At 40.0% G+C, this 22,590-nt stretch overlaps 1 protein-coding gene across 2 annotated transcripts in view; it reads right to left on the minus strand.

Annotated features, from left to right (window-relative positions):
* Nucleotides 1–2,357: 2,357 nt before the first annotated feature.
* SLC47A2 (solute carrier family 47 member 2) overlaps nt 2,358–22,590 on the minus strand; it is a 45,963-nt gene continuing 25,730 nt past the window's right edge. For both annotated transcript variants that reach the window (XM_045290810.1, XM_004703048.2), the window contains exons 14-17: nt 6,484–6,616; nt 6,309–6,403; nt 4,467–4,551; nt 2,358–2,903 (exon numbers count right to left, since the gene is read on the minus strand). In XM_045290810.1, the coding sequence (XP_045146745.1) occupies nt 2,683–2,903; nt 4,467–4,551; nt 6,309–6,403; nt 6,484–6,616 (534 nt within the window). In that variant the 3' untranslated portion in view covers nt 2,358–2,682. The remainder of the gene's footprint in view (nt 2,904–4,466; nt 4,552–6,308; nt 6,404–6,483; nt 6,617–22,590) is intronic.

A 22,590-nucleotide genomic window follows, 5' to 3' on the forward strand; every position in this document is an offset into this window, starting at 1 on the left:
TAGGGGCTAGAGTGGGAGGCAAATGTTTTGAGAATGATGAGGGCAACAAATGTGCATATGTGCTTGACACAATGGATGTATGTATAGACTGTGATGAGAATTGTATGAGCCCCCAATAAAATAATTTAAAAAACAACAAAACTCGCTGATAGTCCAGGTAATTCTCCATTTCTTCAATGGTTTGTGATAGATCTTCGAGCACATGTGCACAAATGTTGTCGACATTTTCATCCATTCAGGAAGTTGATAGATGTCCAGAACGAGGTTTGTTTTCAATCTACATTTCACCTCTTTTGAAATGAGAAAACCACTCATACACTTGAGTTTTACCCCTAGTGCTGTACTTGGAAGCTGTGTTCAGCATCACAACAGTTTCTCTGGCATTTTTCCCCGAGCAGAAAACAAAATTCCACAGCCACATGTTATTCTGTTAAACCAGCCATCACAAAGAAATGAGGTTTGAGTGAAACCGCTTTCATGAAAAAGTTCACTGAGACTAGAGAGAATCTTAACAGGGCACGCCAATGGGTGCAGTAACTCAGAGTGAGTTTCTTGATGCGCACACAGCGGGGGAAAAATATATACTAAGAAAGCTCTGCCCAGTGGAGCTTTTTTCCGTTTTGGGGGGAGGGGTGAGGGTGGTATCCATTCATATTGATCTTGAATTTAATTGTAAAGCTAATCTGAGAACAATTAATTCTTATAATATAGCCCTTATCAATACTTTCCCTTGTGGATGATCACTAAAGATACGGGTATCATTCACTGACTACAGTGAAGTAGTCAGCTGGTGCTCGGCTATCAGACATAACAATGTCTGGGTTCTGAAAGCCTGTGTAAAAGATAAGCAACTAGCTAAGAATAGGTATTGACAAGCCCATGTGGAAAAATTACTGTGTGACCAGAAGTTTTTAACATAATCCATGAGTAGAGAAGGTATTGTATGAGAGCTTAAATTTCTGAGCACTGAGGTTGAGGAAGGCTATAGTGTACAGTGAAAGCTTGAAATGCATTTATTAGTCTACACATAAATTCAGCCTCCATTGAATTCCTTTTGACCTGTAACCAGCAGTGGGAATAGTTCTGCCCTCAGACAGTGCATTAGAGGGTGGATTGCTGCCATTCTCCTAGCCCAGGATTTCCCAAAGTGAGCAACACTGTCCTTGGGAGCACTGGAACAAGCCAGGTGTGGTTGTAAAGACTGATGCTGGATTATGGACAAAGTTTTTAATTGCCAAGGGGGCACTGAGTAAATTTTCCTGAAAAGTGGAAGGTAGGCCTATCATTTTGGGAGCCTAAGCCCTAGCCTTTCCAGAAAGAAGCAGCAAAACCCTTGGGGACTCACCTGGGTGTGCTCTCCATGGAAATTGGGGTGCTAGGGTTGCATGACCATGAGTCACACCCTAACTGCCTTGGTTAGAGGTCCCTGAACCAATCCTGTATGCTCTTCTGCTTAGCATAATGTACATGTCCCAATCATGGTCCCATTCCTGCTTCTGTGGTCCTTTCTACAACTGTGATGGATTGATCTGTTGCTAATCATGCTTTTGTGACAGTTTACTTTGCCCTCTGCTGTCTCACTTAAGTCTCTAGTTTTCTGTAAACCCTTCAATACAATGACAACATCATTCTGATGATCTCTCTCCTCTACATGGTATATCTTTGTCTTGCCTTTTTCTGTTTAAGACTTACTTAATAAATGTTTTCTTTAAGTTATATTTGAGATTTGGGGTTTCTTTTGTACTCTAAAACAGGGCACACAGATTGCTGCAATCTGGAGAAGCTCCCCAGTCTCAGCTCTTGAGAGCACGTGGATTCACTCACTTACTATCATCAAGTCACGCTGTGTCTTTCTACTCAGTAAGGAGTTAGTCTCAGAGACTCGTAGATGCAGTTCTCCTCTCCCCTATAGTGTCTCCATGAGTTGGAATCCACAGACAGCAGTGGAACCATATGGAGGAGCTCAAAATTCTATGAACAGGGGAAGCAATATTGGTAGAACATCTGGTACTTCAGTTAGGAGGTAGTGGTGCCTAGAAGGGTCCCTACAAGGGGCACAGCACCTGGAGGCACAGGCAGAGATGGAGGTAACATCTCCATTCCAGAAGGTAGCACAAAATGTAGGGAGAGTGAGAGGCAAGAAGAGTACTGAAAACCAAAGAGAGTTGCAAGACACTGCATGAGAAAAGGCTGTAGGATCCACTTCTGCCACCTCTGCTTGGGCATCACTAAAGCTGTGACTATGGGAAGGTGGCAGAAGGCAGCGGGTAAGGAAGTTATGTAATTTTCACATAACACTGATTTTCAAATAAGTACTGGTCTTTGGAATATAATCACATCAGTAAACAAGAGACGAGTATATTGTATTTTTTTAATTTGAGGCTATTTACATTACTGAAGAATATTGACACTCAAGATCTTCACTCTTCAGTTGGCTGGTATCTTCTAAACAGCAATCCAGTCAAAAGAAAAAGTAACTGGTCCACACTATTAATTTGTAATTCAGAGTCCCCTACATTTCCATAAGGTACCAGCTCTTTTATTAGGAATGGTCTTAAGTATCCACCTGTACTGAATCTCATTAGTGCTTTGTAAGGCAGATCTCTGTGCGTGCAGGGAACAGGGGGATGGAGGCCAGGGCAGTCATATTTTTCCTTCCCTTTCCTGTTTTCAAGCTACTTGCTAGCGCCTGGTGGTCAGGACCCTGACAACAAACCCCAGGATAAGTGTGGCTGATGCTGCCCCTAGCGCAGCCCCACGGCGGATGGCCAGCTGTTTCATTGATAATGTGTTGGCAGACACCAAAGGTTCCAGAGATGTTTCTGGCATCTTGAAGAGATCCATTTGGGACTCGGGACTTGAGTATGTTGTCAAAGTAATGCCAGGGGAGCTGCCCATGGCCACTGCAAAAGCAAACAGGAACAAAGTCAGGCAATGCTGTGGACAGGTGAAAGATTTTAGCTTTGGAATTAAAAGGTATACATTAACTGCCTCACTCCACTATAGACTGGTTTTCAATTTCTATGCCTTTCAATAGAAAAGTTCTGTGCAACAGAAAAATACCTGCTTTGTCTATTCTATTAGAAGCATCAGATGAAGGAATATATGGGAAAATGGATGTGAGTTGATCTAATAAAGTTTACTGTAGTGAAACATTGTCCTGTTCCCCCTGGGAGGTTACTTGGCTGCAAAGACTTTGATTAACCTTGAGTGTCGGACTACTTGCATGTGCCAGGAACTTGGCACAAACACACATTGATAAGATGGTTCCTTGTTACAAACAGGACTCTTCCTTAAAGCAAAATGCATCAATGTGCAATGATGTTTGTTAGTTAACCATTATGAGATGTCTTAAGCCTTAAGTTGTTGTGCCCTAGTACAGCCCCGGAGTTCGAACTTTTGTATACTTCCTCGATTGGTTCATGCTTTGGCATGCTAATAAAAACTGGCAAGCAGAGAAACCCAGGAGTCTTCTCTCGCTTGAATCCCTCTCCCTTCCCCTCATGACTCAATGTTGTGTCTGGAGCAGTTATTCTGTGCATCGCAGGTAGGTCCCAGCTGGCTGGGTGCTACAGATTAATACTCAATCAGATGTATCTTTGTCTCAACCTGTCCTTATGATTACATATGTCACCTAGAATGTTAATTTTGTGTATTATTTCAGAATAGTATGTACTTACTTAAGTTCGTTTTATAAAATTCTCTCTTGACCACTTTTGGTATCAGCATTTTAGTCAAGGGGCTCACAGATACACCTGTCGGAAGCCCTACATGAGATATGATGCCTCCGGTATAGTCTGTAAGAGCTGTGAGCTACATATACAAATACCTGGCATTCAGTGCCAGCTCTGGAGTACAAGTGAACCCCTCTGCCCCAGAGCTGGGGCCACCACTTTATTGCATAGACAGTGAATGTAAACCAGAGCAGTTTCTTCTATTTGATGACCAAGGCTGACATCTCTGGACAGGACAGGCCCCTGTGTGCAAAGACAAAGGATACATTCTGTTCCCTCTGTCCTGGAGGGAGTTTAATTGAGTGAGGATGTGAGTGCATGAGTCAGACAGACTTGTGGTTGCATCTAACCTCTTATCTTTACTAGTTGTAGAATGATGGGGGAAATACCTAATCTCTCTGGGACTTGGTTTCTCACTTCGAGTTGGAAATATATGTCACTTTTTCGCAAATCTAGACCTGTAAACTACTTGTTGCAGTTTCTCTAACCGGAATGCTTGTAAAACAATGGATATTTACTGTTTCATAATTCTAGGAAAGTAGGCAGCTTGGGTTTACATGGTTTCCAATCACATGATCCACACAGAAGCTTCATGGTGGTGCTAGGAGCCTACCACAGAATAAGTGCTCCATAATATTAAATGAATGAAGCTGGTTGTCACATAGAAGACAGTCAGAAACCTGTATCCATGACAGGTTTGTGTATACCAAGCAAACTATATTATGACATTACCTGAAGATACAAGCACCTTTTCAGACCAAGTTCTGGGGACTGTACACTCTGTCTCATGCTGCTGCAGGCCGGCATGTTTCTGAGCCTAAAGGAGAAAGAACTATCTGTGTCAGTCCACTAGCCCTTTCACCACCACTCACCTGATATACCTCCTGCCTCGGAAATATCATAAACTAAAGCCGAGCATATCCTGGTGGGATAAAGGGTTATGATTTCGGGCAGCAGTTTGAAACCACCAGTCTCTCCAAGTGACTTTCTACTTTCTTAACTATTTCGTTTCTGAAATCCACAGTTATCCGTTTCTTTTGGAAATTACCAGTGTGCATCCAGCTTTGAGAAGTAGAAACTCCAGGGTCTGTGTTAGGCCACATGTTATATTCTTGGTGGTTGTTTCTGTAACCTGCCCTATGCTCTTCTAAAGAATTCAATTATGTTCAGAATACAGACTCCAAAGGTCAGCTATGTTGAGTAAATAAGTATTTATTAAATTTTAAACAGTGCTTCATGGAAATCCCCCTTGACATAAATTTGTTTCTAAGTTCTGTTCCTACCCTTTTTCCCATGGCAATACTGATTAGATTTTGTATAAGAAATTTGGAAATTTTTCTCATCTTCAGAACATTTCAACACTCTAGTTGAAATGTTACCCATATTTTAAAATCTGATATTCAATAACCTTCCATTGATTTTTATTATTAGCTTTGTCCGATTTTGCTTTAATGTTAGTTTTATTGTGTGTGTTTAGTGTTGTTGTTTTAAATCTGTATCTTTAAAATGCCAGATGATTTTATCTACACACACACAAAAAGCAAAACCATATCCTTGTCTTTGAGAGACGACCTACCTCTTTGCTGTGTATTGTTGTTGTTAGGTGTCAACCAGTCGGCTCTGACCCATAACGACCCTATGCGCAACAGAACGAAACATGGTATGTTTCTGTGCCATCCTCATAATCAGTCCTATGCCTGAGCCCATCAATGGACCCACTGTGTCAATTCATCTCGCTGGGGACCTTCCTCTTTAGCCGCCCCTCCACTTTACCAAACATGCTGTACTTATCTAGGGACTGGTCTCTCCTGACATATCCAAAGTATGTAAGATGAACTCTTGCCATCCTTGTCTCTAGGGAGCACGCTGGCCCTACTTCTTCCAATGCAGATCAGTTTATCCTTTAAGTAGTCTATGGTCCTTTCAATATTCTTCTCTACCACCACTTTTTTGTCAGTTTGTTGTACTGTGGTGACTTGTGTGTTGCTGTGATGCTGGAAGCTCTGTCACAGGGATTTCAAATGCCCGCAGGGTCACCCAAAGGGAACAGGTTTCAGTGGAGCTTCCAGAGTAAGAACAGACAACAAAGAAGGACTTGGCTCCCCACTGCACTGGAAGAAGCTGCTGAAAACCTTGTGCTTAGCTTTGAAGCATTTTTCCTGTTGTGTAGGAGTTACAAATGCTGGTTTGCTCTGTTTAAGATTTCATCTAAGAGGATGACCTCTTCCAAAGTCAAGAAATATTTTGTGGGCTCCTTTGAACTTAAGTTGGCTTGATTGAGCTTTTATTTGGATTTTATTTGGATTTCAGGAGGGAAGATTTGATAAAGACAGTTTGGGTTTGGGGTTCTCTTTGTGCTGTGGAGTATGTTTAGCATGCCGCAGGCCCAATTAGAATGATAGTAGATGTTGAGTTTCAGGTGGCCTGATTCTCCCACAGCCTACCCTTTGCTTATACCACACATCTCTCTCTGCTGTCAAATATTGGTGTGCTCAGGCATTTTTGACTGAGCAGCCATGTTCCTGTCTTGTACCAGGTACAGCATATGTCTTAATGAGCTAAGTATTGACTCACCTCCTCTGCAGCTAACTTCCAGTTAATCTGTGCAGTGTAGGTAACAAAGGCAACTGCTGCCAAAAGGACACAGGCCAACATGCCCAACCAGAGGCCTATAGGAGACAAATGACAATAGGTAGCATGTCCAATGAGAACCCCGGGCTTTTCCCTATCTTTTCCTCGAACCTCATACCCATGATTCTCATTCTAACCACAAAGATCAGAATGACACCCAGTGGGAGGCCGATGACATAATACATGATCAAATTCACAATGGCTCCAAAGGTCTGCTTGCCAGTGCCTCTCAGTACGCCACCATAGACACACTGTCAAGAAAGGAAGAAAGGGACTAGAGATTAGTAAGGATGCGATTGATAGCTATAACATGACAGGTACTTTTGTAAGAAATTTACATTTTATTGTCTCATTTAGTTTTTGCAATAGCAGTGTAGTGGTTACACATTGGGCTGCTAGGCTCAAGGTCAGCAGTTCAAAAACACCAACCAGCTTTGTGGAAGAAAGATGAGACTTTCTACTTCCATGAAGAGTTAATAATAATAATGATAATAATGGCTAGAGGTATAAACATAGGTGTGTCATATGTAAATACATTAACTCATAAAAATAGAGGTATTGGCCTATGTACATATATTTATATGGCAATACCCTGAGGTAATGGACGGACTTTGGGCCTCTGCTCAAGCCAGGCAAGAACACTTTGTTCTAACAACCTGGCACTCTGTGATGCTCACCCTCCTGGCATGATCACTGAAGAGAAAATTGGCATATAAGCAAATGTGGTGAAGAAAGTTGATGGTGCCCAGCTGTCAAAAGATATAGCATTCGTAGCAGAGAAGCAACAAGCCCACATAGAAGAAGAACAGCAGCCTGTTTTTATTAAAATAAAGTAATGAGATGTCGATGGGATTAGGTAACAGGCACCAGACCCAAAACAAACAAACAAACAAACAAACATGAAACATATTGTTGAGAATGAGAGGGGTCGGAGCAGAGACCCAAAACCCATCTGTAGACAATGGGACATCCCCTCACAGAAGGGTCACAAAGAAGGGATGAGTCAACCAGGGCACAGTGTAGTACTGATGAAACACACAATATTCCTCTGGGTCCTTGAGGCTTCTTCACCCCCCACTATCATGGCCCCAGTCCTGCCTTTCACTGCGGGTTACACCGGAGCATGTACACAAGTACAGGTAAGAGATAAAAGCCCATGACACATGCAATCCAGGAAGAGGAATGGGAGTAGTGATACCAGGAGGGTAGGGGGAAGGTGGGGAGAGGAGAGAAGGAAGAGGGAACCAATTGCAATGACTGACACATAAACCTGCCGCCGCACCACCACCCCACCCCCTGCCAGGGGGGGCAAACAACAGCAACAGTGGGGGGAAGGAGACATCAGTCGGTGTAAGATATGAATATAATAATAATTTACAATTTATCAAGGGGTCACAAGGTGGGAGGGGGAAGTGAGGAAAAAAAGAGCAGCTGAAAAAAAAATTAAAAAAAAAAGAGCAGCTGATATCAAGGGATCAAAGAGAAAGTAAATGTTTAGAAAATAATCATGACAGCATATGTACAAATGTGCTTGATACAATTGATGTATGGATTGTTATAAAAGCCCCCAATAAAGTGAGTTTTAAATAATAATAATAATCACTGCCATCGAGTCACTGCCGACTCATTGCCACCTCGCTGTGGATTTCCGAGCCTGTGACTGTTTACAGGAGTAGAAATCCCAGTCTTTCTCCTGCGGAGCCGCTGGTGGTTTTGAACTGCTACCCATGTTGATCGCAGCTCAGTATGTAACTCCTACATAACCAGGGAATCCTACACTGTAAAGAGTTACCATCTTGGAAACTCACAGGGGCAGTTCTACACTGTCTTATAGGGTCACTATCAGTCAGCATTGACTCAATGGCAGTGAGGTGAGAAGAATAGTGTGATAAATTGAAGTGTGTTCCCCCAAAGTATGTTGGAAGTCCTAACTCCTAGTACCTGTCTATATGCTCTTGTTTGGAAATAAGGTCCTTGGACATGTTATTAATTAAACTAAGATAAAGTCACATGAGAGTATTGTAGGTCCTAATCCAATCTGAATGATATCCTTATAAATGAGGAGAAAGATAAATATAGAAAAGATGGCCAGATGATAATAGTTTGCAAGTGCCACAAGCAAAGAAACACCTGGGCTACCAGACATCAGGTCTGGAGAATGGCTCTTCCCCTTAGAGCCTTTGGGGGCAAGATAGATCTTTACATTTCCTGAACTTGGTTTACTAGCTTCCAGAACCATGAAGCAATACTTTTCTGTTCTTGCAAGTCATTGAGATAGTTGTTTGTTTTGGAAGTCCTAGGTAACTAATACAGATGGATATACTTAACCCTTTTCACTCCATGAGGAAACTAAGTTAAAGAGAGTTACACTTTTCCAGTGTTACAAAGCACACAAAAATGCAATTTCCAAGGCCCCAGCACTCTGCTTTGCTAGAAAGTATAGGTAGAAGTAATGCAAACCACTAGGCCAGGACTCTGGAAGACTGGAATAACTATATGGCAGAGACACATGCATTAGTTTCCCATAACTGCTGTAGCAAATACCACAAATTTCATTGCTACAGACAATAAACATTTATTATTTTATAGTTCTGGAGGTATGTTAGTCCAGGAAGAGTAGAGAAACAAATTCATAGACACTCATGTGTATAGAAAAGAGCTTTATAAACAAGAGCAATTGAATATTGAGAAAACATCCCAGCCCTGTCCAGATCAAGCCCATAAGTTCAATATTAACCCATATGTCTGATACCAATCTATAAAGTTCTCTTCATACTCATGAAACACGTGCAATGATGCTGAATTCAGGGAGATCACAGGCAAGTGGGTGGAAAGTCTTGTGGATCCAGTGATGTTGAAAGCATCTCAGCACTGGCGTAGGTCTCCACGTGGCTCCTCCAGGTCCAGGCCTCTTGCTGCCATCAGCATAACAAGACACACCATTTGTCTTGTCAGTTGAAGGTCTCTCTGGGAGTAAGCATGTGTCCTACCTCCAACAAGGTACTTATCTCCTTAGTGCCTCCAAATGAGGTCATCAAGCTGCGATCTGATTGACAGGCCAAACTCCACCCCATTCACTCATAAGTCTCAATTTGATGATGGATTATGTAACTAACACAGTCAAGTGGCTTGGCATAGATAAACACAAGTAAACATCTTTCTAGTATTCTCTGCTTTCAGCTAAGATCCAGCTGATATCAACAATGATATGTTTTGTTCCATGTCCTCTTCTGAATCCAGCCTGAATTTCTGTCACCTAACTGTCAATGCTGCAACCACTGTTGGATGATCTTCAGCAAGACTTTACTTGCATCAATGATATTGTTCTATAGTTTGCACATTCTGTTAGGTCATCTTTCTTTGGAATGAATACAACTATGGATCTCTTCCATTTGGTTGGCTAGATAGTGTTCTTGCAATTTTCTTGGCATAAATGAGTGAGTGGTTCCAGTGCTTCATCAGCTTGTTCAAACATTTCCATTGGTATTTCATTAATTCCTCCATCCTTGTTTTGGATAATGTCTTTAGTACAGCTTGGACTTCTTCCTTTAGAACCAGTGATTCTTATTCATATGCTACCTCTTGAAATGGTTGAATTTCAACGATTTCTTTTGGTACAGTGACTCTATATATTTTTTCCATCTTCTTTTGATGCTTCCTGCATCATTCATATTTTTCCCATAGGATCTTTCAATATTGCAACTCAATGCTTGAATTTTTATTTAGATCTTTCAGTTTAACATATGCTAAGCATGGTTTTACTATTTGGTTCTCTAACTCTAACTCTTTGCACAGTTCAAAATATGTTACTTTCTCTTCTGGAGATGTCCTTTGAATTTTTCTATTCAGCTGTTTGACTTAATCATGTCTTCTATTAGCCTTTGCTATTCTATGATTAAAAGCAAGTTTCCAAGTCTTTTGTGAAATCTGTTTTGATCTTTTATTTCCTTCATTTCTGTTTTAATGACTTTTTGATGTTCTTGATGTCATCCCACAGCTCATCAGGTCATTGATCATTTGTGTTCAATGCCGCAAATCTGTGCTTGAGATGTTCTAGAAATTCAGGTGGGATAGACTCAAGTTTGTATTTTGGTTCTCATGAACTTGTTTTAATATTTTTCAATTTCAACCTGAATTTACATATGAGCAATTGATGCTATGTTTCATAGTTAGTCGTTGGCCTGGGTTTTGCTGCTAATGTTGATCTTATCCATCATCTTTTCCCACAGATGTATTCAACTTGACTTCTGTGTATCCCATCTGGAGAAGTCCCTGTGTATAGTTGCCTTTTGAGTTTTAAAAACATTTGCGATGAAGAAGTTATTGGTCTTGCAAAATTCTATCATGCTGTTTCCAGATTAATTTCTATCACCAAGGTCATATTTTACAACTACTGTTCCTTTATCTTTGTTTTAAACTTTTGCATTCCAATAGCCAATAATTTTCAATGTATCTTGATCGCATGTTTGATCAATTTCACACTGAAGAAGTGGTTAGAATTCTTCAATTTCTGCATCACTAGCATTAGTGGTTGGTGCATAAATTGGAATAATAGTTCTTTGTATTGAGTGGATTTCCTGGGTGTGGGATAGATATTATACTATTACAGACAACTCTGCACTTCAAGATAGATCTTGAAAAGTCCATTTGAATAGTGAATGCAGTCCCATTCCTCTGGAGTCTGTCATTCATGGCATTGTAAACCATATGACTGCTGATTCTAAATAGCCAATATCAGTCCATTTCAGCCCACTAATGTATTCACTAATGTAGGATAATGATCTTTATATGTTCCATTTCATTTTTTACAACTTCCAATTTTTCTAGATTCATACTTCATATATTCCCAAATCCAACTATTGATAGATATTGCAATGATTTATTCCCATTGTCAGTCATACCTTATCAGCAAATGAAGGTCCTAAAGGCTTCCCTCTCAAAGGCTTTACTCCATCCATGTCATTATGGTCAACTCCACTTTGAGAAGGTCACTCTTCCTCGGTCATGTTTTGAGTGCCTTCAGACCTGAGGGCCTAATCTTCTGGTTCTATCTCCAACAATGCTCTGCTTCTATTCATTAGCTTTTCAGTGTCTGACAAGGTTTTGCTGCTATCCATAAGGTTTTCCGTGGCTAATCCCTCTGAATCAAGCAGCTGGTTCCTTCTTTGTGCTCTGTTCTTCATCTGGAAGCATCTATAGAGGCCATTATTCTGTCCACCACAAGCTTTGTGCAAAGGTGGTCTCTCACTCTACATGATATGGGAAGCCTTTGCCTACTCTCACACTGAAATTACATTCACAGAGGGGAATTTTTCTGAGAAAAGTAGAAATTATGCTTCTGTTAGTTTCATTCTCCTAACATGGTCTCAGCTCTGATGAACTGCAGAACTCAGCATTAATGATGAGTAGATTTTTATTACTTTTATTTTGTTAATATAAGGGATAAGAAATATTAAATGATTTGACTTTACTTATTTGTGCAAAGAAGTCTGGCATTCAATGAGGTTAGAAGATGTATACTTTATGAAATTTGAAGTAAGGTGTGCACAGTTCTGCACAATTCATGGCATAGATGGTCTTTTTTATTTAAAAAGACTTTTCTCAACTTATGATTGGTGTGCTGTGGACCAGTGGTTCTCAACTAAAGGATGATTTTTGCTTCCCACGGGACATTTGTCAATGTATGAAGGCATTTTTAGGATAAACAACTAGGCAGTGGGTGGTAAAGTGGGGGAGTAGGCAATTAGCATCTAGTTGATAAAGATCAGGGATGTTATAAAACAAAATACAACAAAGATTTATCTGACTCAAATGATCAATTATGGTAATGTTGAGAAAACTTTATTTAGAGCATCATAAACTAAAAATTTCTATAGTCAATGGAAGGCGAGTGCTCCCACTAGCCTGAAATCATGGGCTTATTTTAGAGAAACAATGAACTGGTTTTAACCAGAGATTTAACAAGGATTACCATGAGGTAAGTCAGAGGTGGCTTGAAAAGTTCTCACATATTCTAAGTTAGCTGGAGGCTCTGTACATGTGTAGCAGAAATTGGAACAGGTCCAAACTTCTCACACATCCCTGACAGTAGAACTTAAGCATGTGGGCAGAAGAATTATAAGAGGGTGAGAAGAAACAAATGCTAGGGCAGGATGAACTTTGAATATACTTCCAGTCCACACACAGATGTCCAGAGAATGGAAGCATTAAAAGATGTCTGAAGTGTTTGAACACAACATATGAGCAATCACTGTGTGAACACTAAGCTATGAATAGAAAGGGTGCTCTCTAGAAAACCAGACCTAAAATTAAAAGCAAATATCTGATCAGTTTATTGTGCCAACTAGGCCTACATAGGAACATGTGGGCAGAGTTTATTCAGGTCAAAGTTGGATTGGAAGGTGACTGAGATAAATACTTTGCACTGCCAGAATTATTGGACCCGCACACTGCTTCCTCAGCTAATACTTTGCCTCAACTGTGTGATGTGCTATTGTAGGCTGAGCCAACCTGTGAATCTTGTCACCTTGCTGTGCATATATCCCTTGTGGTTCCATCAAGACCTGCTTCGCCAAGGTTCTCGAAGGTCCTACGGAACTGCTTCACTATGCTCCTGTGCTATGGCTTCTGCTGCACCTTAACTCTCATCTTGCTGCTGTTGCTGCCCCACCCTACATGCCTTGCCTGAGGGCAGGCTCTGCTGTCTGCTTCCTTGACCTTGGACCAGCAGTGTGCATGACTTTAAGGACCTCCAGTATATTAACTGTCAACAAAAGTGAGTTGAACTGAGCTCTCTGTACTGCTCTGTAGACTAATCAGCTGTTATATTCCTTCTCACATAAACCTATCCTTTTATATATTTATAATCTTAAGTGTCTTGGTTTTGTTTCTCTAGAGAACCCTGCCTAACACAGAAGAAACAATTAGAAATAAAAAACAGGAATATGCTTTAGAGAAGACAGGATTCACAAAGTTAGCCCAGACAAGTTAATAAATAAACAAACAAAAGCCTATAATCCAGACTTGCTATGACATGTTGTCTAAAATATTTCAACAGAACTGTTTCATTGTGAGACATGGAAAGAAACACAGTGTGACACATACTTAGGGAAAAATAAGTCAATAGAACCTTTGTGCACAGACTTTAAAGTCAAAGTCTTTAAAATGTTGTTATAAACATGTTTAAAGAACTAAAGCAAACCTTATATAAAAAATTCAAGAAGAATATGACAACAATGACTCGATAAATAGAGAAACTATAACATGTACAAAGAAGTCAAAAAGTATTGCTGCTGGGTTTCTAGTTCATGCATACATAGATTTATTTAGAACAAAACGTGTTTAATCAGTTATCAGTGGTGGCTACAGACAAATTATCTCAATAATGCACTTGGTTTAGTCTCTTAAAGGTGCCTTCAGAAGAAGGTACAAGCAACACAGAGAAAATCTGCAGGGCCAGTCAAATTCAAGGCTGAAAGGTCAGCTCAGATGATTACGGTGATTGTTTCTGGAGATTCTAAAGGAGTAATATTGACAGATTTTCTTGAAGGACACAGGAAATCATTGGGCCTTATTATGAAGAATTTCTAAGAAAACTTCAAGCTGCATTGGTGAGAAAAGATGAGGAAAATTACAGTGAGGAATTCTTTCCATCACAATGCACCTGCTAATTCTGTAAGGGCTATACTATGAGAATTTCATTGGAAGAACTTTCTCCATCAACCCTTTACCCCTGATCTTGCCCCTTTGGACTTATTTTTGTTCCTAAAATTCAAAAAGCATTTAAAAGGAACATAATTTTAATCCCCTAAAGAGGGGGGAGATAACAAGAAGACACAAAGAACAGAGTGGTGCACTGTGAGCTTGCTTGGCAGTATGCAGCCATTTTGAACTTTTGCAAACAAATTTCTGATTGAGGTATCAATCTGATAATTTTCTGTTTACCCCGGACTTCAAGTGCCTACAGTAGAAACCAGAAAGTTTCAATCCTCCCTTGGATCCTCACATTCTCCTGGTGCCCAGAAGTATGGCCAATGTGGTAGCTTGATGATTTTATGTCAACTTGAAGATGTATGAAAGGTTAGGGGTGAAATCCAACTTGTCAATCAGGTACAATCTGATGATACCTCTTTTGGGTGCAACCTTCATATAAGCAGGGAAATTAGTAACCTCCTGTTTTCTGTGTCTCTTTGCCTTCTTGTCTGTTGGAAAACTGCCTGCGTCCAGACCTTGAGGGCTGTAGGCTCCCTGCCGTGTTCCACCGACTTTTGATCCACATGATTCTGAAGCTATGGGCCTGTGATCTTCATTTTTCTGTATTTCCAGACTGCAGCTAGGGGAGTCTGAAGAGGGGACTTATGGACTTGAGTAGGATTAGCCTGAGATGCTGTCTTGATATACAATTATTTCTTGATATAATGCTCTTTCTTATGCATAGATGAATTTCACTTGATTGTTCCTCTAAACAACTCAGTCTAACACATTCAACCCTCAACCTGGTGGCCAGTGACACCCCCCACCCCCCACCCCCCTGCCCTGCACAACCGTTACTCCTTCTGAGTTTGGACTGGGCCTTTACAGATTAGGCATAGGCTGCACACTACCCATGTGTTTTGAGGTACATGTTTCTTGGCCTAGCAAAATGTGCAGTGCCAGATAGGTGACCTCCCCACAGCTACCCACTGGGTAGGAAATTCTTTCGGGAACAGAAAACCTACCTCTACATACCTTCTGTATGGTCAGGAACTCTCTCCAGGACCAGGCACTCCAGGACCTCCTCAGATGGCAAAGTGCAATGACCCATATCACATGGCCTGCCCCCTGCTGCCTTCTCAGCCTGTAAGAACACCACTTACATTTTCTCCTTTCTTTCCCTGAGTTTTGTATTTTGTTTATTTTTTCTTTTTCCACTTTTAGTTATTATTCTTTTTCTTTCCCACCATCTCTCTTTACTTTGTGGTTGTTTTTGTTCTTTTCCCCTTTTCTGACTCTCATTGCTTTTTTTCCCCGTTCTATTTTATAAAAAAATATATTTATTATTTCTCTTCTCAGAGATGTTGCATATTTTCTTCTCTTTTAAATTACATTCTTATTTTTTATATTTTGTTTTGATTTTCTTTGTTTATTTTCTCTCACTAACAGGAGACAATTGTCATGCCCATACTGCATAGGGACAACTATTCCCACTGAATCCCCATCAAATGGGTGTACACACACTCCTGTAGTACTTGAACAATGATAGATAATGACCAATGCCAGACCAATGTACCCTCAATCAGTCTACATGAATAGAGAACAGAACTGTGCACACACTCCCATCCTCTATAATACCCATAAAGTGATAGATGGTCATTATCTGCATCTTACCAAGCTAGTGAGCAGAGTACTAACCTGCCCTGTAGATAATTTAAAAACCTGGGAAAATCACAACATGCAATTATGAATTATATTCAAATAAAACAACACCACTACCTCAAAGACAACAGACAACGTGGAATACATGGGGGGGAAAAGATAGAAAGGTACAAGTAAATGATCAAAATCTAGTATCAGGAAAACTTTCTCACAGAGAAATGGGATTGAAAATGCCTGGTAAAGAATTCAAAAAATATATGTAGTTAGGTATATATTGGTATAAAGATTGAAGAAAATAAAGATAAAATCAAGGAAAATACAGACACAGCTCTAGAAGAATTAAGGAATAAAGGGAACAAACTGAAAAAAAATAAATGAAAAATTAGAAACTATACAAAAGAAAGAAACAAAAATCCAGAAGATTTCAGAAGTAGTGCCTTGTAAGGGCAGAGGATACGAACAGACAGTTCACAAAATGTGATGTTCAAATGGCTCAAAATCACATGAAAAATACTCATGGTCACTAACCATCCAAGAGGTGCAAATCAAAACAACAATGAGACATCACCTTACATCAACAATGACAGCTCAATTAAAACCAAACAAACAGGGAAAACACTGTTGGAGAGGATATGCAGAGATTGGAACTCTTGGCTGGTGGGCCTTTAAACATGTGCAGACATTGTGGAACAGCATGGCATTACCTTAAACAACTAGGAATAGAAATCTCATAGAATCCAGCTGTACCTCTGCTGGAGATATACCCTAAAGAAGAAAGAAACATAACACAAACAGATGTATGCGCTCCCATGTTCATGCCAGCCCTGTTCACAATAGCAATATGTTGGAAAAAAACAAAATTGCTAAAGAAACTGACATATACACACAATGGAATACTATGTAGTGATAAACAACACAAACAAAATTGATGTAACTATGACCTCACAGCATGGATGGACCTGAGACCATTATGCTCAGTAAAGTTAGTCAATGATAAAAGGACAAATAGTGTATGAAATCATTATTATAAGGGCAAGCACCAAGACAAGCATTTTATAAATAGACACTGCTTTGAAAATATAAATGTAAAAGCTATAACTATAAAGACCATTGATGAAAAATAAGAACAAACTTAGGAGCCCAAATATATGGCATAAATACTATCAAACATAACTGAAAACACACAAAGAGCAAAAGACAAGCTAGATGACTGGGATCTCCTAAAATTTAAGCATGTATGTACATCAAAAGATTTCATCAGAAGAGTAAAGGAGGGAAATCACAGATGCAGTAAAAATTTTTGGCCAACACATATCAGACAAGAAACTTGTAGAAAACTTCAATAGCCATTAAAGAGACAAATAATCCAATTAAAGTTTGTTAGAAATATAAACCGATATTTCACCAAAGAAGACTTTCAGGTAGCCAGCAAACACATAAAGAAATGTTTACAATCATCAGCCACTATTGTAGCTAGACAGGTCAAGTTGGTTCCACCTCATGTTGTTGTGTGCCTTCTAATCTGTTCCAAATCAAAGGCACCCTATGTAACAAAAGAAGGAAATACTGCCCGGTCCTGTGCCCTTCTCAACATTGTTCTTATATCAGAGTCCATCATTGCAGCTTCTGTATCAATCCATTTTGTCAAAGTCTTCCTCTTCTTCACTACAAATCATGATTATTTTTTCTCTAGGGACTGGTCTTTTCTGACAACATGTCTAAAGTACATGGACTAAGTCTTGCCATCTTTACCTCTAAGGACCACTCTAGCCATATTTTTGCCAAGATAGATTTGTTTGTCTGTTTGACAACCCCTGACACTTTCAATTTTTTGTTTTTTGCTAGAACTATAATTTAAGCACATCAATTTTTCTTTGGTCTTCTTTATTTGATGTCCAACTTTCACATGCATATGAGGCCCTTGTATTACCATGGCTTGAGTGATTTTCAATACTTTAAGGCGATCTCATGCAGCAGATTTATCCAATGCAACGTGTCATTTGATTTCTTGACTGCTGCTTCTATGAGCATTGATTGTGGATCCAAGCAAAATGAAATCCTTGACAACTTCAATCTACTCTCCATTTACAATGTTACTCCCTGGTTTAGTTGTGAGGAGTTAGGTGTTTACAGTAAGTTGTAACCCATACTGAAGGCTGAAATTGTTGACTCTCGTCAGCAAGTTTTTCAAGTTCTCCTCAATTTCGTCAAGCAAAGCTGTGTTGTTTGCATATTGCAGGTTATTAATAAGACTTCCTCCAATCCTGATGCCCCATTCTTATTTATATAATCCAGTTTTTCTGATCATTTGCTCAGCATACAGTTTGAAGAAATATGGCAAGAGGATACAACCCTGATGCACACCGTCCCTGTTTTTAGACTGTGCTGTATTCCCTTTTTCTGTTTGCACAACTGCTTCTTGGTTCACATACAGGTTTGGCATGAATGCAATGTAGTGTCCTGGGATTCATATTCTTTTCAAGGATATCCATAGTTTGTTATGGTCCACTCAGTCTAATGCCTTAGCATACTCAATAAAACACAAACAAACATCTTTCTAGTATTTTCTGCTTTCAGCCAAGCTCCATCTGACATCAGCAATAATATATTTTGTTCTTGATCCTTTGCTGAAACCTGCCTGAACTTCTTGCAGTTCCAACCATTGTGAGATGATCTTCAAAATTTTACTTGCACTTGATATTAATGATATTGTTCTATAATTTGAGCATTCTACTGGATCCCAATCAGTTAGCCAAATAGCTGGCTCCCAAATTTTCTGACATAGACTAGTGAATGCAGTGCTTCTTCAGTTTGTTGAAACATTTCAATTGATATTTCATCAATTCCTGGAACTTTGTTTTTGGTGAATGCTTTCAATGCAGCTTGAACTTCTTTCAGTAGCCTTGGTTCTTGCTCATGTGCTACATCTTGCAATGGTGGAATGTTGTCCGGTTCTTTTTAGTGCAGTGACTGAGTATTCTTTCGATCTTCTTTTTATGTTTTCTGCAACGTTCAACATTTTGCCCATTGAATCGTTCAATATTGAAACTCAAGGTTTTAATTTTTTTCTTGAGTTCTTTCAGTTTTAGATATGCCGTGTTCCCGCCCTGTGCTGTAAATGGGGGTCCCCTACTGCATCATCAAGAGCAAGGCCTGGCTGGGGCGTCAAGCACACAGAAAGACTTGCACCACTGTCACCTTCACATAGGTGAACTCGGAAGACAAAGGAGCCCTGGCTAAGCTGGTGGAAGCCATCAAGACCAACTAAAGTGACAGATTTGATGAGATCTGCCATCACTGGGGTGGCGATGTGCTGAACCTCAAGTCAGTGGTCTGCATTGCCAATCTGGAAAAGGCCAAGGCCAAAGAACTTGCCACTAAGTTGGGCTACCTCGTGCAAGTGCTTTAAATATATATATGCTGTGTTCTTCCATTTTAGTTTACTAACTCTAAGTCTTTGCACATTTCACCATAATATTTTACTTTGTCTTCTGAAGCTGCCCTTTGAAATTATCTTTTCAACTCTTTGACTTTATCCATGTTAATAAGATATCTCAGTTCAGCATTAATAATAAAATTAAAAAGTCAGAGGACATTAAATACTGGTGACAGCATGGAAAGACTGGAACCATCAGACACTGCTGTTGAAATTATAAAGTGGTACAATCACTGTGGGAAATTGTGGCACTTCCTTATAAAGTTGGACGTAGAAATGCCATATGATTCAGCAAACCCACTACTAGGTATAGAGCCTAGAGAAATCAGAGCCATAACATGGTTACATACATGTATAGCCATTTTCATCACAATACTATTCACAGTTGCAAGATGGTGATGACCTAAATTTCCATCAACAGAAGAATGGATAAAGAAACTATGATATGTACACAGAATAGAAAGTGTGGTAGTTATATAATCTGTTATCAATTTGAGACTCGTAAGAACGAAGGGGTGGAGCTTAGCCTGTCAATCAGGTTGCAGCTTGATGACCTTATTTGGGGTCACTAGGGAGATAAATAGCTCTCTAAAGGTGGAATACATGCTTACTCCCTGAAAGACATTGCTGAAGGCGAGCCTGGTGAACCCATGCCGATGCAGCCAGAGCCCTGGAGCTGGAGGAGCCACGTGGAGACCTACAACAGCCCTGAGACTCTTCTATCACCACTGGATCCATAAGACCTTCCACCCACTGGCCTGTGATCTTCCTGCATTCGGTATCATTGCATGGCTGTATGAGTCTAAAGTGGCACTTATGGACAAGTAGCAACATATGGGGTAATATCGGACTTATGGGCTTGATCTGGATTGTACTGGGATGTTTTCTTAAGGTAAAATTCTCTTTGATATAAAGTTGTCTCTTACATACATATGAGTGACTATGAATTTGTTTCTCTAGTCAACCCAGACTAACACAGAAAGCTACTCAATATGAAAGGATAACAGTGAAGGTCTAGCCCCACAATATATATTGGGTTGACAGATCATATTTCTACATATGTATTTACTACATATGTATTTCACAAATATATCTGTGAAAATAGTAGAACAGAGAGGGCAAAGTTTTGAAAACTTCTTAATCATAAGCAAATACCTTAGGATATGAGTTGCTGTGCCTGGGGACTCAGGAAAATAGTCTTGGGGACACCAAGATCAAATGGGAACTCTAGTGGCATAATGGTTTATGTGCTGGACTGCTAACAGCAAAGTTAGCAGTTTGAAACCACCAGCCACTCTTAGGAAGAAAGATGAGGCGTTCCGCTCCCATGAAGATGCACAGTCCTGCTCTATACTATAGAGGAGCTGTCTGTTGGAATTGACTCTATGGCAGTAAACTTTTTTAAGAGCAAAGTTCTACATTCTCAATTTTTCAGTAACAACTTGGAACTTAAAAGCTTGTGAGCAACTATCTAAGGTGGAACTACTGCTCTCTCTGTGTCCTGAACAAAGAAAAGTGAAGAAAATTGAAAATGCATGTAAACTATTAGTCCAATGGACCAATGAACCACACTAACCTTAGTCTCCATGACCCTGAAAGGGATGACAGTAGAATGTGCTGGATAGAGTGAGAGAGAAATGTAGACTAAAACTCAGAATCACACATGCACGCATGTGTGTGTGCGCACACACACACACACCAAGCTTATTACATTAAGGGAGATTGGTGGAACCACTAAAAGTAGCATGTTATTTGGGGAGGGGGTTATAATCATTGACACGAAGCAAAATATGTTTGAATTATTGAATAGAATGATGATTTGTTCTATAAACCTTCACTCAATGTACAATAAAATTTTATGTTGTGTTATTGGGCACATGATGTATGAAGATTAATTTGTGGCAGCATTGGTGGCATAGGAGTAGATATATGCTATTGAAGTTAAGTTGGTACCCATTTAAAATAGGTTGTTATAAATTTAGAGTGCTCATTAACTTCATAGTGACCCTGTAGGACAGGTAGAACCACCTCTGTGATTTTCCCAGATGGTAACTCTTTATACGAGTAGAAAGCCCCATCTTTCTCCCTGGGAGTGGCTGGTGTTTTGAACTGCTGACCTCGAGTTGTCATTGACTTGATGGTAGTGATTTCTTTTTAATGAACTTCAAGTAGGTGTTGGGATTCAGAGGTCCCCAAAACTCTAACTGGTGCTCAGGAGTGGCTTTTTGATTGTGGAAAATATTAAAGACAGACAGACAGACAGTCAGGCACAGGGGTTCCTTGTCCCATGTCAGGACTGACAAAGTGAATGCATTTTCCAAATGGGTTTAAATAATGGGCTTACAGATCTTTCATAAGGTATGTAAGTTATGTTAGTCAGGGTACTTTAGAGAAACAAATCCAAAGAAACTCATGTATAAGAGAGAGTTTTATGTAAAGGTTAAGTACACACACCCAACCCAGTGCTGCCCAAGCCCAGAAGTCCAACATTAACCCTTATGCCAGACACCAATCCACAAAGTCCTCCTCCATGTCACAAAACACACACTATGATGCTGACTGTAGGAGGAAAGCCGAATCAGTGAATGTGTAATCATCTCAGCGCTGGCAGGGGTCTCCACACGGCTACTCCAGCACCCAAGGTTGCATTGGGGTAGATCCATGCAGCTTCTTCTTGGGGATGTCTTGCAGGAAGTGAGCCTTGCCAGCTGAAGCAGGAAACTGGCTAAGGCAGCTGCACCCTGGTCCAACCTTCAATTAACCCCACGTGTTTATTGGCCAGGTTGGCACAATAAACTTCAGCTATATTCACAAGTCATACAGCTAACATATTACATATTCAATGGGTAATATCATAAGCAGCTAACATAATAAACAAGCAATGAGGTAAGTCACCATCTTGACCTAATGCTATTTGACCTTGAATGCCTCTGAGTCCTCCTCAGGGATAGTAATCTCTGATCAGTATCAGCAAGACATGTCAAAACAAAGTTTGCTACAGTTTATAGTGGGTTGGCTATGGAACCTGATTGCTCTTACCTACGGATAACCTTCAGGCATAGTGAAGTAGTCAGACACAGAAATGATTCATCTATCATGGTAACTCCTTTAGGACTGCCCCTTATTGGAGGTCTATTAGGGAAGGGGTGGGGATACACTTTTTGGCCTGGAGAAGGTGTATTTGAAAACATTTCTATCTCAGAACAATGGAGATCTTTCTCAAAATAGGGCTAGCTTTCTGTGTCCGTGGTTGTGAGTGTAGAAATAAGGTCAAATACTTTCTACCAAGTCCTCAGTTCACCCCTAAACCCACTATCCAGCAACCACAAAGAGAATATCTAAAACCATACATGAAGTCAATTCTTCCATATTCATAACTGCATCTAAAATATAGTAGGAATAAATTTAACCATGAAGTGATAGAACCGTACTGTG

This window comes from Echinops telfairi, unplaced genomic scaffold (genome assembly GCF_000313985.2).
Source record: "Echinops telfairi isolate 266 unplaced genomic scaffold, ASM31398v2 ScPeMD7_57;HRSCAF=196, whole genome shotgun sequence".
NCBI lineage: Eukaryota > Metazoa > Chordata > Mammalia > Afrosoricida > Tenrecidae > Echinops > Echinops telfairi.